Source organism: Pezoporus flaviventris, unplaced genomic scaffold (assembly GCF_033815535.1).
Source record: "Pezoporus flaviventris isolate CSIRO_AGI_PZ_B2104156 unplaced genomic scaffold, CSIRO_AGI_Pfla_v1 ptg000034l, whole genome shotgun sequence".
In the NCBI taxonomy this organism is placed as follows: Eukaryota; Metazoa; Chordata; class Aves; order Psittaciformes; family Psittacidae; genus Pezoporus; species Pezoporus flaviventris.
The window spans coordinates 2,675,721-2,688,856 of record NW_026892582.1 but is presented as its reverse complement, the minus strand read 5'-3'; the positions used below and the strand labels follow the sequence as shown (position 1 = coordinate 2,688,856).

The following is a 13,136-nucleotide window of genomic DNA, read 5'->3' as shown; positions in this document are numbered from 1 at the left end:
GGAGACGACCAGAATCTATATTTACTATACAAAGCTTTTTACAGGAGTGGGCACTCCACAAACACCAGACTTTCCCAGCCCCACAGACCCCAAGCAACACGCACCTTGCCACCTTGGTTCCTCACTGAGGATCTTCTCTATCATAGCATGGCTAGCAGCAACTGCAGACTGACCCTCTATGCTGCCTTCAGATGTGGTCTGACCATTCTGCAAAGCCTCCATCGCCTGAAGCTCCCTTTGTGGAGAGAGTTAAATGAACACACAGAGCAGATGACAAGACAGGTAAATGTGTATAAAAACTGATTACTGGAGCATCGTAATTCCTAAGTGGATGCATTTCATTCATGCATTTCTGCCAGAATATCTTCAAAAAACAACTGCAACAGACATTCTTCATTCCAGATGTATTATTTTGACCCCTCCCATCAGACTCCAAGCCACAACACAAGTAGTTTACAGTATGCTCCCTTCCCCCATTTTGAGTATCCTCCCTGGAGATTTTGTAGATTTGCCTTAGTAGGAAGGGATATATCATCATCACTCCAACACTAAGCATTTCATGCTGAAGCAGTACTGTCCTTTGATCATCTGACTTTTCATTGGGGTACAGAAGTTACTTTTTTCATGCAGATCCCCAACCTCTACTAACCTGATGTCATACACCGGAGAGCGCAAGTCATGGGGCCCATGAGCAAACGCACAGTGGACTCCGTTCTTCGTGCAGTTTCCCTTGGAGTCTGTCTCATGAATGCAGATTCCAGTTTTGTAGTAGCGCAAGTGATACCTCCTCTCCGTGTCGCCAGTAGTTCTATGCAAGAAGGGACATCTGAAGTACAGAAGGAGGGAAAGAACAGATGAAGTCTGGTCACATGGGTAATGGACTGAACACTCCCACAAGACTTATTGCTGCTACAAGATGCTACAGTTAACACCACCTTTGCTATCTCTGTCCTTTCTCTTATGCTGCGTCTTCCAGCACTACACAGAACCACTAAACCTGTCACTACATGGTGTATAATGGTTTCCCCTCCTAAAAAGACAACTGGATTACTAAGACAGCAGCAGTTTCTTATTCTAGTCTAATGCCTGTCAGGGGTATGGAAAAGAGCATGGACATTGTCAAGGTGTTCCAATATACTAGCTGTGACTGAAGGGACTTCACATAGAATCATAGAATAGTTAGGGCTGGAAAGGACCTTAAGATCATCTAGTTCCAACCCCCCCTCCCATGGGCAGGGACACTTCACACTAAACCATGTCACCCAAGACTCCGTCCAACCTGGCCTTGAACACCACCAGGGATGGAGCATTCACAACCTTCCTTGGGCAACCCATTCCAGTGCCTCACCACCCTTACAGTAAAGAGCTTCCTCCTTATATCCAATCTAAACTTCCCCTGTTTAAGTTTTAACTCATTACCCCTTGTCCTATCACTACAGCCCTAATGAACAGTCCCTCCCCAGCATCCATATAGCCCCCCTTCAGATACTGGAAGGCTGCTCTGAGGTCTCCATGCAGCCTTCTCTTCTCCAGGCTGAACAGCCCCAACTTTCTCAGCCTGTCTTCATATGAGAGGTGCTCCAGCCCCCTGATCAATCTCGTGGCCTCCTCTGGACTTGTTCCAACAGTTCCATGTCCTTTTTATGTTGAGGACACCAGAACTGTACACAATGCTCCAAGTGAGGTCTCATGAGAGCAAATGTGCACATGGCACATACCATTTCCTCAGCAGCCCACCTAGACTTTGTGCTGTTACTGTTTCCTGCTAATGCAGTCCTACAGGGCTGCAACAGGCTATATATAGCCAAATGTATCCTTTATGCAGAGCATGGTACAAGGAAGAATTACAACACTACTGTTTTAGCTTCTGTTTTGCTTCCCCTCTTAGGCAGAACAAGCTACACTGAGAAATTAAATGAAGGACAGCAAAAAGTTCTGAGATGGCAACAGTTTTCATTCACTGATTTTCAGCCAGATATGAACCAGTAATCTAGAAGCCAAAGTCCTCAAATATCCTATTTCCAGTCCCTTCCAGTTCTCTTATAATGAAGAAGAAAGTATTGAGAAGAAAGTATTGAAACCGAAGCATCAGGCTGGGTGATTATTCCATTCTGTTGGAGTCACGAGACCTTTACTTAATGAGGTAAAAAAACCATTGTTTTCCTGACAAATAGCATTTTTCTGTATGTTTATATTGGCACCATGAAAGGGAACTGAAATTCCGTCTTTCTATAGCATCTCTATATAAAACATTCTCTATATTTGGCCAGTTTGGCTACACTATTTATTCTTCCATATCTGTTACATGTCTAAAGTTATATTACTGAGTCAACCCTTTAATTGCTGGACTGTACCACATGCATAGCAGAAATCCTTGCATATCTGCTCCAGCTAAACTTCCTGCAGTCATGGGGAGAAAAGACACAATAAAACAAACTCTTTCTCATATTGCCTTATTCTGGGTACCTGTAATTTCCCTAACTAGCTTCTTAAAAGTTCAGTTTACTACTGACATATATGATTTTATTTAAAAAGTAAGGGGATAGATAATTCAGGAGGCAGGCTAGAAAACAAAGCTCTTTCTCTTTCTTCAACCTGTGAAAAACTAAACTACCCTGCTAGTGACCAAGAGTGATCATTTGACAGCCAGGGACTTACAGGAACAGAGTCCTTCTGAGCCCACTCATCACCAATCTCTTTTTCCCACCTCAACTTCGATGAGAATGTCAGGGACAGTGAATGATGAATAAGCTGAATTCCCATCTAAGTCACCCTTAGTACCACCTCTGCGCAGGCCTGGAGCGCACGGGTTGCTATTACAGAATTCACATCTGTTTTCATGTTATGTTGGTTACAAAGCTGCTTTACTGCTGACTTACCTCATCTCTACGAGAACTGGCTGGAATTATCACCTGGACCGATACCAAAAGCCTAGTGCCTAAAAAGCAGGGTGCAGTCTTTACTTACTCATCTCCTTCTGGGCAGATTCCTGTGGTCTCATCATACTTGGTACAGTAAATGTCAGGGCTGTAGTTAAATGTACCATCCCGGCGGCGGATAGATCTGCGACGACGCTGGTTGACAAAGTGCCAGTGGAAGCAAGTGTAGGGCCGGTGCTGAGTGCACTTGTGCTGCACAAAAAGAGGGCACTGCTCTGTGCGGAATTCCTTCAGGTAACTGCAGACAGAAATCCAACAGCAAGAAATTAGGAACAGGACAGGATGCTGGTCAGAAGCAATATCCAACTGACCCCTGCAGGGTTCAGGCCAAGCAGAGCTGCATCCGTCACAGGGATGCCTGCTGTCCTTCTTACACCCTCCTTTGTTTTTGTGCTCAACAGGGGAAGCTGCTGATTGTCTGGGGTGGGAACATACCAGTTACCAGGCTAGTTAACACAAATATGAATGCTAGCAACAGCTGAAATCAGGATATCTGATCTATCAGCATTATTTTGAAGAAGCTTTTCATGAGCTTAGAAAATAGTTTGTGAGAAAACAGAACTCTTAAGTACCACTCTAACCATTTCTAAATCCGAGACCTATCTGGGTAAAAAGGGGTTTCCTTCCTATATGTTCAGTTTTAAAAACCCTAACAAGATACACTTCCTTGCAGCCATGTTTAAAGCTTTACATTCTTGAGAAAGAATTTTAAAGACATGCCTTGTGCTCCTGGTTTAACTTATATTCTTCACTACATGGTTGACTATGAAATTAATTTTAATCAAAGTTCGTCTCTTGCATTCTTGTGAGTTCAGGACTCAGTCTTGAAAAGTGGGATAACTATCCTCAAACTACTGCATGTTTACGTTGTTTTAGTTTTAATATGCAATTCTCTGAAAGTATGTGTCTTCTTTTACCCCAACAACTAAAAAAGTCATAGGCTTTTATTTGTGACACTAGTAACAGTCTCTAAACCCAGATCATAGAGGATTACAAAAAGGTTTAGATCAACATAATGATCTGACTGTCATCTGTGTTACAAAACACAGGTGCTTACAAAACCCTTGCTGCCCCAAAACCACTAGCTGTCCTGTATTTATAAAGAACACAACAGTTCTGATTTCTTACATTTAGAGGTCAGCTTAAACAGCAAGTAACAAAACCTGCTGGTCAAAATCAAAGTGCCAGTATTGTGCTGGAAGCAGCAGGATGATAGAACAGCAGATGTGTACTAATTTTGAACTGCATATGTAGTCCAAGGCAAGAAAACAGAGCACAGGAATTTGTCAAGTATTCCTTCTCATATCAGACAATTTTTCTATTGTATCTAAATGAATGGAAAGATGTCCGATGCTCAAAGATGTGCTTACAGATAATACTATCATGCTGGATGCATTCTGAAAGCAACATCTGTAAATAAAGCTTCTTTTCCTCCTTACCCTAGCTGAAGAAAAAGCCACAGGAAAACACACAAACTTGACCCAAGTGTTCTGTTTTTTTTTTGCTTGCCATGAAGGGGAATATCACTGGCAAGAGACCTCCTACACTGAATTTTGCAAGCATGAAAGGATAAAAGCTCTTCCTCCTCTTCAACCTCCAAACAGGCGAGACACGCAGATTCCACTGCTGCTGCTCTGCAATCACTGGGGACCGGAGAGCCTCTGCAGCTGCTGTAAGCCCTGTTCAACCCCAGCCCATCTGTCCTCTGCTACCAGTGTGGCTGGAAAACAGGATCTGCACTGAGGTCCAAGGCTTAATATCTGAAAAAATGGAGATGGTATACAGGAATAGGTCTGTTTGGGATGGGTGAGGGCTAATAACATCACTTTATTACTTTCCACCTTTAAAAGGCTGTCTCCATTCAACTGGAGATCCCTACTCCAACCACAGAAGCAGTTCATCTGAAAACTGAATGCCACAATAAAATTAAACCATTCAAACTGCAAAACAGCTGACTACATGCCCCAGCCAGTATCAGTAGCAATCAGAGAAACCAAGAGCATTTAAACTCTGCCATCTTGTATGAAGTGAGTCTTCATAAAATCCTGGACTGGTTTGTGTTGGAAGGGACCAACAACTGCTCATGCAGTTCCAAACCCTGGCCATAGGCAGGGACACCTTGCCCTAGACCAGGTTGCTCCAAGGCCCCTCCAGCCTGTCTTAATCTCCCCTCTGGCAGGTTAAAACCATTCCCCTATGTTATGTCCCTACAGGCCCTTGTCCAAAGCCCTTCTCCAAGTTTCTTATAGTCCATTTAGGCACTGGGAGCTGCTCTAAGTTCTCCCTGGAGCCTTCTCTTCTCCAGGCTGAACAAGCCCAGCTCTCCATAGCAGAGGTGCTCCAGGCCCTTGGAGCATCTTTGTGGCTTCCTCTGGACTCACTCAAGCAGGTCCATGCACCTCTTGTGTTGAGGCTGCATAGCTGCAGTCCTGGCCTTCATTTGAAAAACAGCATTATGAACCCCTTCAGTGCTCTGGAAACTAAGCGGAGATAGCAGGCCTACACAACCTGGGTATCAAGCCCAGCATTCCAAACTTGTAGTGACAGACATGCAAGAAACACTTAAGAAAATCCCTGAAATTTAACAACTGCAAAATTAACTAAGCAGAAACGGCTTTCCTTTAGCAGGAGAGTTTAAAAATGCACACTCTGACTAGGGATTTCAGTCCCTGGAGTGTCAACTGTTGCTGAAGAGCATTTGAAAATTAACTGCATTTCATGATTGGCTAAACTCCCTGGAGAAACATTTATTATAATGTAAATGATAATTACATAAGTAAATGGTTCACCTGTGAAGTGTTTAACACCTAATTTGCTTCATCAGAAACTCATTCTTTAAATGCTGTCTCTTAAATAAACCATCTCTCACTCTTAATTTCAAAGTGAGTCCCACAAACAGGTACCACTGAGCTCAGCAAAACACATTAACTGTGCATGACAGCCTCTGCGATAGACCCAACAAACGACAAGGACAGTTGTCACATTAAGTCAGTCATTTCAAGCCTTTCAACCACTTCTTTGGGTGTTGTTATTTTTTGTTGGGGTTTTTTTTGTGTTTTTTTTTTCAAGCCACGAAAACATTTTAAATCACCCTCCTTTGCAATACCCTGAATAGTAAACTGCCTTATAGCCCTGTATTTTCTTGATCCATTAAGTGACTTTTGGTTCCTCTGGGAGAACACAGACCACTCAACCAGCCACTTTGTATTAAAATGTATGAAAGACATGTATCACATGTGTTTTGGGAACCTAGAAAGAATACCTAGACTACAATGTTATGTCTCACAAAGCTATTAATATTTCAGTAGCCTCTTTGCACAGGCTTGAAACAAAAACATAGAAAGCACTGTCATGACAATGACAGATCCTTCCGGTGTCAGTGGTTTCTGAACATTTTTGAACGACCCTTGAAAAACTGAAAACATGTTGAGAGCTGGTACACACTTCATGGCGTATCAGCAAAACACTGTGTCTGCATGGTAAGAGGAAATTCAGCAATGATAACCGGCATTTCTCATTCCTCTCTTACAGATCTCAGGAAACTACAAACCCCATGTGGGGCAGAATAATTTTTACCCCCATTTTATACAGGAGTTACTTCAGTATTTATTAAAAAACATAGAGGTGAAACTAATCAGTTCTATGTTGGTCTACTTTACAAGCACTCTCAATGTGTGTGTATATGCCACATTTTTAAAACCCCCCTTTTTTTTTTTAACATGGAAAGCATGTAGCACAATTGTCTTCTGAGACTACATTAACATCAACACTCAAATTCCTGGAGGAAATGTGATCATTTATGAGTCCTACTAAACAAAGATAAATGCAATTCTAAACAGATAGGACAAGGCTCACCAGAACAATGCATATCAAAGTCCCCAGGCTGCCTAGCAGGATGGACACTACTGGAAATGAAAGCCTCTTTCCTTAGAGGAACAAGAGGCAAGGTTCTTAGACTAGATTTCTGAACTCCTGGAGACTGACAAGAGCAGCAAAGTATTAGGGGAAAAAAAAAAAAAAAAACCACTTTGTGAAACTGTGAATACTTTGCTGAAATTCCACTTCCTCTGGACAGAATATTGGAAGGGTCAGTCATTCTCTCTGCAATAATTTACACTAGTGGGGGAACTATTAACTGTTTTTAATTACCAGTAAGGACCAAACTCCCCAGGGCAGGGCAGCAGTTGGTAATGGATAATGGCAGCTAGCTCCCTCTCTGCCCTGGAGGGACTGGGCTGCTCCAGGAGCTGCAGGAAAGGAGATGGGAAAGTGAGGGAGAAAAAAAAAGCACTTCCAAACACCACTCAAAAAAAAAAAAAATTCAAACCAAACTAGAACGAACTCAAAAAGGTGGGGGTAGGGGAAGAGGAACCAAGGAGAAACTCTAACCCAGAAGCTTCATTTTTAAACTCAACAATTGCAGCCTTGCCCTGGTCACATTCATTGCCTGCTGTGGCTTTGTGGCAGCTTTACTTCTGTGGCTCTGGTCAACCCATGGGCTCAAGCAGCTCGTACTAGAGAACACTGGGATCCTGCCACATCCCAGGGCTGTACATGTCCTGCCAAACCTGACAGGAGCCACACACACAGTGGCATGAGCTCAATTCAGGAAAACGCCCTGGTAATGCACAAAGACAGCTGAGCTCCAAATTCCTCATTAAAAGCCTTACCCAAAACTCCCTGGAAGTGCTGGAAGACGCATGCTGATGCCAAGAGAGAAATCTCTGCTCTGTAACAGAAGGATCAGGAATATCGGGGAGAGGAGCAATACCAAGGAGAATGGAAACAAAAGAATTAAAACCAACTTCTCCAAACCCTCATTGCTTCTGTAATGCAAAGCCAGGTCCCCCTTCACTTTTGACACCTCCTGCACTATTTGCAGCCTTCAGGTAGGCCCCGAGGCAAGCTTCTCTCCTTTGCAGCCCTCCTCACTCCTCCCAGGTAATCCCCTTCCTGCCAAAACCACTCTTGGGCCCAAAGAGAGCACGGAAGCTCACTGACAGGATCTGAACCTCCTGCAGCAGACAGAAAACCACTAGATAATTGTTTGGCTAATCCAGAGTAAGGCACTGCTTGCAAATGTAGGACAACAGTGAGATCTGTCACCTGGATTTCCCATACACATGGGGGTGTGTTTAAACCATGAAACTGCTACAGCACCCTTAGTGAAGGCCTGCATTAGGCAAGTGGTACCACTGCTGTGTCTGGTGTTACCTCGGTGCAAACCACAGACACCTACAGCAGCAGGCACATCCCGCTCAAAGTGCTGGCCATGGGGCTCCATCTCTGCAGCTTCTTGGTCACAAGAAACTGACCCAGAGAAGTGGCCCAGGCCAGACTGTGACAGCACAGGCTCTGATTGTTTCTGCAAAGCCCAGCCTAACGTGGACACTTCATTTCGCTACGAGTACTAATACTAGAAATTACTAGTTCAAGGCTGTGTAACAATTCTTAGTAGTAGGCACTGTCCATAACAGCCCACAGAGACAAATCTAACACAGAAATCTACAAATACAGCGTTTGGTTCTGTGTTTTTTATTTTAAACCAAGGTTTAAGGTCCTGATAAGATTTCAAGGATCAAGAAGAAAATGCTCTTCTGCTATTACCATTCATATCTTAGTCCCACCTGCCTCCTCACAGTGCAAGATCACACTGACAAAGACACAATTTCACCAGCACAGTACTACATGGGAATGCTGGGGACATCTGTTGGCATTTTTTTATCAGTTCTGTCCTGCTGTTTCAGACTACCCAAGGCCATAGACCTCTCTGTATGGTTTCAGGTGATCCCAGTTCACCTCACACTCTTCCTGAAAAGCATAGCCTGAATGACAGAGGTCACTGCTCGACAGCTGTGCATTAGCTTTCCTGTGCTGGAAGCTCCTGCTGGCACCGATCTCTACCAACAGCAGCACAGAGAAAGTTATCCTAATTCGGTTTAGAAACCAACAAACAAAAAAAATTAAGGAATTTAGAAAATCACCATCCTAGCTCTCAAGTTTATACTAATGGTTTGAGTGAACACAGATAAGATTATCTGAATCAGGTAGGGCTTACCCAACAGACTGCCCAAAAAGGAGGCAGCAGTGCAAAACCCAGGAGAAAATACCTAACTCTAAGCACAAACGTTTCTATTTCAATAAGCTTCACCTATAGAAATTATTTCCAAAACTCCTATTTGATTCGTAAGCTTGAAGAGCCACTTCAATTCAAGAGGAAAAGAGCTGTCCATTTTAAATCAGCTCTCTAATTCATTTCACCCTCATAAAATTTTATTGCAGAAGATGGTATCAGACACACTTTACATAAGAAACTCATGACTCAATTCTTTTCTTTTACTGAACTGTGGTATTCCAATTGAAATGAGTCAGTAGTGCATGACAGAAGCTACTTATTCCAACAGGATACTCAATAAAAATCCTACTAATGCTCTTTTCATTTAACATAGCATTATTGATAATGAAACCCCATGATATGCAGCTCTGACATTGCTCAGGAGGAGTTTTTGCTCTTAGGGCAAAGATGACATGGAATCAAAAGAGGAATATTTAGAAAAAAAAAAGGGGGGGGGGTAAAGAACAGGGTCATTCAAAAATAATTTGGAGTAAGCATACCAGCATTCTCAGGATGTGTCACAAAACGCTGGCATTTCAAAGCTCTCTGACAGGGAACATAGTCTTCAACTCCCAAGATTTCTTAGGTTTGGAGAGCACAAGAATGAAACAACCAATCTAACTTCACAGGAGTTGTAGTTTCTTGTTCCCAGGGGTAGGCACAAAGCAACCAAATCCCTCAACTTACAGCCACAAGCTACTGACAGCCTGGTTTACAGCCTGCCGAAACCTCTACAAGGAAATGTTCAGCATCCTTCTGGTAAAAGCTGTAGTTAAGACAAGTCTCTTTTAATAAACAATATTTTTCATTTGCTGGCAGATGTAATTGAATACTGAAACAGAGTCTCACATGAATGAATGCTGAATATCAAACAATAACAAACACCCTTAGCAGCAGTCTTAAAGGATTTCATCATGATTTCAGGAGAAGTTCTGAACAGGTTTCAGGTACTGTGCCTCACCACTACTGGATACGTCCCCTTTTGCCATATTTCATGGTATTTTCCTAAATAACCTCACAGACCTGACCAAACCCTCAGACTTCACACCAAGGCTTTTTCATATGCCATGCATCACTTGACACAAAACACAAACATCTCTCTCTGTATATCTCAACAACTATCAGACTATCTGCCTTTCCATACCCTCAACAGCCAGGTACAGTTCTGCAAACCTTGAAAAGATCAGAAAGCATTTAAATCTCAAAGAAAAATACATAGATCACTTCATAAAAACCAAAGGCTGACTGTGAACATGGGAAAGAAGAAAAGGATGAGGAAAAAGTTTCAGTTAGCTCACATCTGTCAAGAAGACAGACTTCACATGCCCCAATGTTTTCTCTATCATCTAAATAAATTGAACCATCAACTGCAAAAAGGTCACACAGCAGACAGCACCATGTGATTTTAAAGCTGTTCCATTTCCCCTTCTCCATTAGAGCTTGACAATAATGTCAGTCTAAGGGCAAACAAAGAAAGTGAGTTACAGAGACTCATTAGGGATGCATGGAGTTGGGCTTGTTTGGCTGCAGAGGGGGTTTCTGGGTTTGTGTTTAGTGGGTTTTTTTGTTGATTTTTTTTTAAGAGTTCACATAACTCATTGACCAAAATGTCAACTGTTCACATCCATAGCCCATGACTCCCCCACTTTTCACTACAGAAATAGGCAGGCATCATTCACAAGTTCTCTTTTTCACAGAATTATAGAATGGTTTGGGTTGGAAGGGATGCTAAAGCTCATTCAGTTCCAACCCCTGCCACGGGCAGGGACACCTTCCACTAGAGCAGCTTGCTCCAAGCCCTGTCCAACCTGGCCTTGAACACTGCCAGGGATGGGGCAGCCACAGCTTCTCTGGGCAACCTGTGCCAGCGCCTCACCCTCTTCTTCTTAAGACCTCTACCCCCTCTGTCAGTTTAAAAACATTCCCCTTGGCTATCCCTACAGCCCCTTGTCCCAAGCCCCTCTCCAGGTTTCCTGCAGCCCCTTCAGGCACTGGAGCTGCTCTAAGGTCTCCCCTTAAGGAGCCTTCCCTTCTCTAGGCTGAACCAGCCCAGCTCCCTCAGCCTGGCTCCAGAGCAGAGCTGCTCCAGCCCTCGCAGTATCCTTGTGGCCTCCTCTGGACTCACTGAAGCAGGTCCTAGGCATCTGATCAATTTAGCAAGTAAAGCTGAGCTGAATGCTTCCAAATAAATGCTACTGCAGAAGCTAAAATACAAACTGCTAGATTACAAAAAATGAATGATAACACACAAGAGTCATATCCAACAGGAACCTGATCACTACGGTAACTCTGGTTTTGTATTGCAAAGGAGATCATGGCGTGGATAATGCATCCAATTCAATTCAGCAAAAAGGAAAGAACTACACATAGCCACTACTTCATAGATAACTTTCAGTGACTGTAAAAGTTCATGCTAAAAATAACACATGTTGGCAACTATCAGAAATGATCAGGACATTTTTCAATTAGAAGAAAAATGTCAGACATAAACAGCTGTGTCTTGTCTACACCACAGTAAGAAAAAACACAGCAAGACACTACAGCATAGTGCCAGCCCATCACAGGAAGACAGCCTTGCACCAGCTTCAGGCAAAACATGGTTTCCACAAATACAGCAAAAATGGCTTTGAGATAAATACGATATTGTAGCTAAGTAGCTCAGCGATGCTGTCTTGATAAGGAAAGAAAAATCAAGGCTTTCAGCTTGGAGTTAATAAAATGAATATTTATCACATTTGTAAACAGCCAGTTCCACTGAGCTCCAGCCTGCAGGGGTCAGGCGAAAGGTGGCTGGTCAGAATTCCCTTGAGCTGTGCATCCCTGGGGTTAGGCATGCCACGATTTGTATCATTCAAACCTGAGGAATAAACCGATTTCAGTCACTTTCCTGGCGGTGTGCTCTTTGGAAAGCACAACCTTATTGTGTCAGTGGACCATGAAATGCACATGGCCAAGCCATACCAACAAAACCCATTTTAAACACAAGTGTTTATTTACACAGAGCTTTCACCTTTTTAATTAAAACACTCCAAGCACAGGCATATGCAAACATTTCACTGCACTACATTTCAGAGATGTTTCTTAAAAGCCATTCAGCAAGATCCAGAACTCCGCATAAAGCCCCAAGTTTACATTTAGATTTCCTTGAGTTTGATCTTTTTTGTCCCCCTCCCAAATTAACTGGCCATGAATATGTATTACGTGACATGACCTCAAAATTAACCAAGTATTTAGACAGTTCATGCAATGTTTTAAATAGAAAGCCATTTTCCCCCAAGTTTAAAGGTCATATTTTCAATTTGACACTACTCGTTTATGCAAACACCTAAAGCACACCTTCCTGGTTTCAAACGTGGGTCACTCCCAGCTGGGCCAACCCTCATCACTCCCTGGGCTGATTTTGGCTCTACAAACTATTCAGCCACTATTAATCCTCCCATACAGCACCTGTGTAAGTGCTAAGTGTAAGAAAACAGAATTATAAGGAAATAATTATTTTTCAGTAAAATTCAGGTGGAGCTTACTGCATCCAGACAGCTGCACACAGGTTTATACCTGGTTTAATTGCCAGTACAATATATCAGCATGTGTTTAAATATGAGCACTTAAATATTTTACTGCTAATGACTTTGCAGAAACATCTATCCACGGACCTGTCTATTATGGTCAGCTTATGTCCAGTTAATTTTTTCTGATTTATATTAACTGGATTGGATAGATGGTGCTTTTCTATCCTTGTATTAGTGCCTGTGGCCTCAGACACATGGAGAAAGTCTGCAGGAAGGTGGAATTTGAGTAGAGTTAAACATGCATTGGGTTTGCTGCACTAGACTACAATGAATCAAGGTCTGATTAACATGCTGATGTCCTGGCCTGTAAAAATTAATGTTCCAGCTTCCAGTTAAGTTCTCCATGCTGTACTTCTCTCCCCACCAATTCAATCACTAACAAAGCCCTCACAGGACCAGCAACTGTAGAAGCAGTAGTAAAGGCTGTGAAAAGAGCTGGGCTGTTTTAAAACTTGTGTCACTCACTCTGCTAGTCCCTACAACAAAACAAAATATCCCACATGCAAGAATTTG

At 42.7% G+C, this 13,136-nt stretch overlaps 1 protein-coding gene across 6 annotated transcripts in view; it reads right to left on the bottom strand.

Annotated features, from left to right (window-relative positions):
* The window catches only part of UNK (unk zinc finger), a 49,800-nt gene that overhangs the window by 27,669 nt on the left and 8,995 nt on the right, over positions 1-13,136 (bottom strand). For all 6 annotated transcript variants that reach the window (XM_061462004.1, XM_061462002.1, XM_061462005.1 and 3 more), the window contains exons 2-4: positions 2,968-3,177; positions 650-826; positions 105-235 (exon numbers count right to left, since the gene is read on the bottom strand). In XM_061462004.1, coding sequence (XP_061317988.1) covers positions 105-235; positions 650-826; positions 2,968-3,177 — 518 coding nt within the window. The remainder of the gene's footprint in view (positions 1-104; positions 236-649; positions 827-2,967; positions 3,178-13,136) is intronic.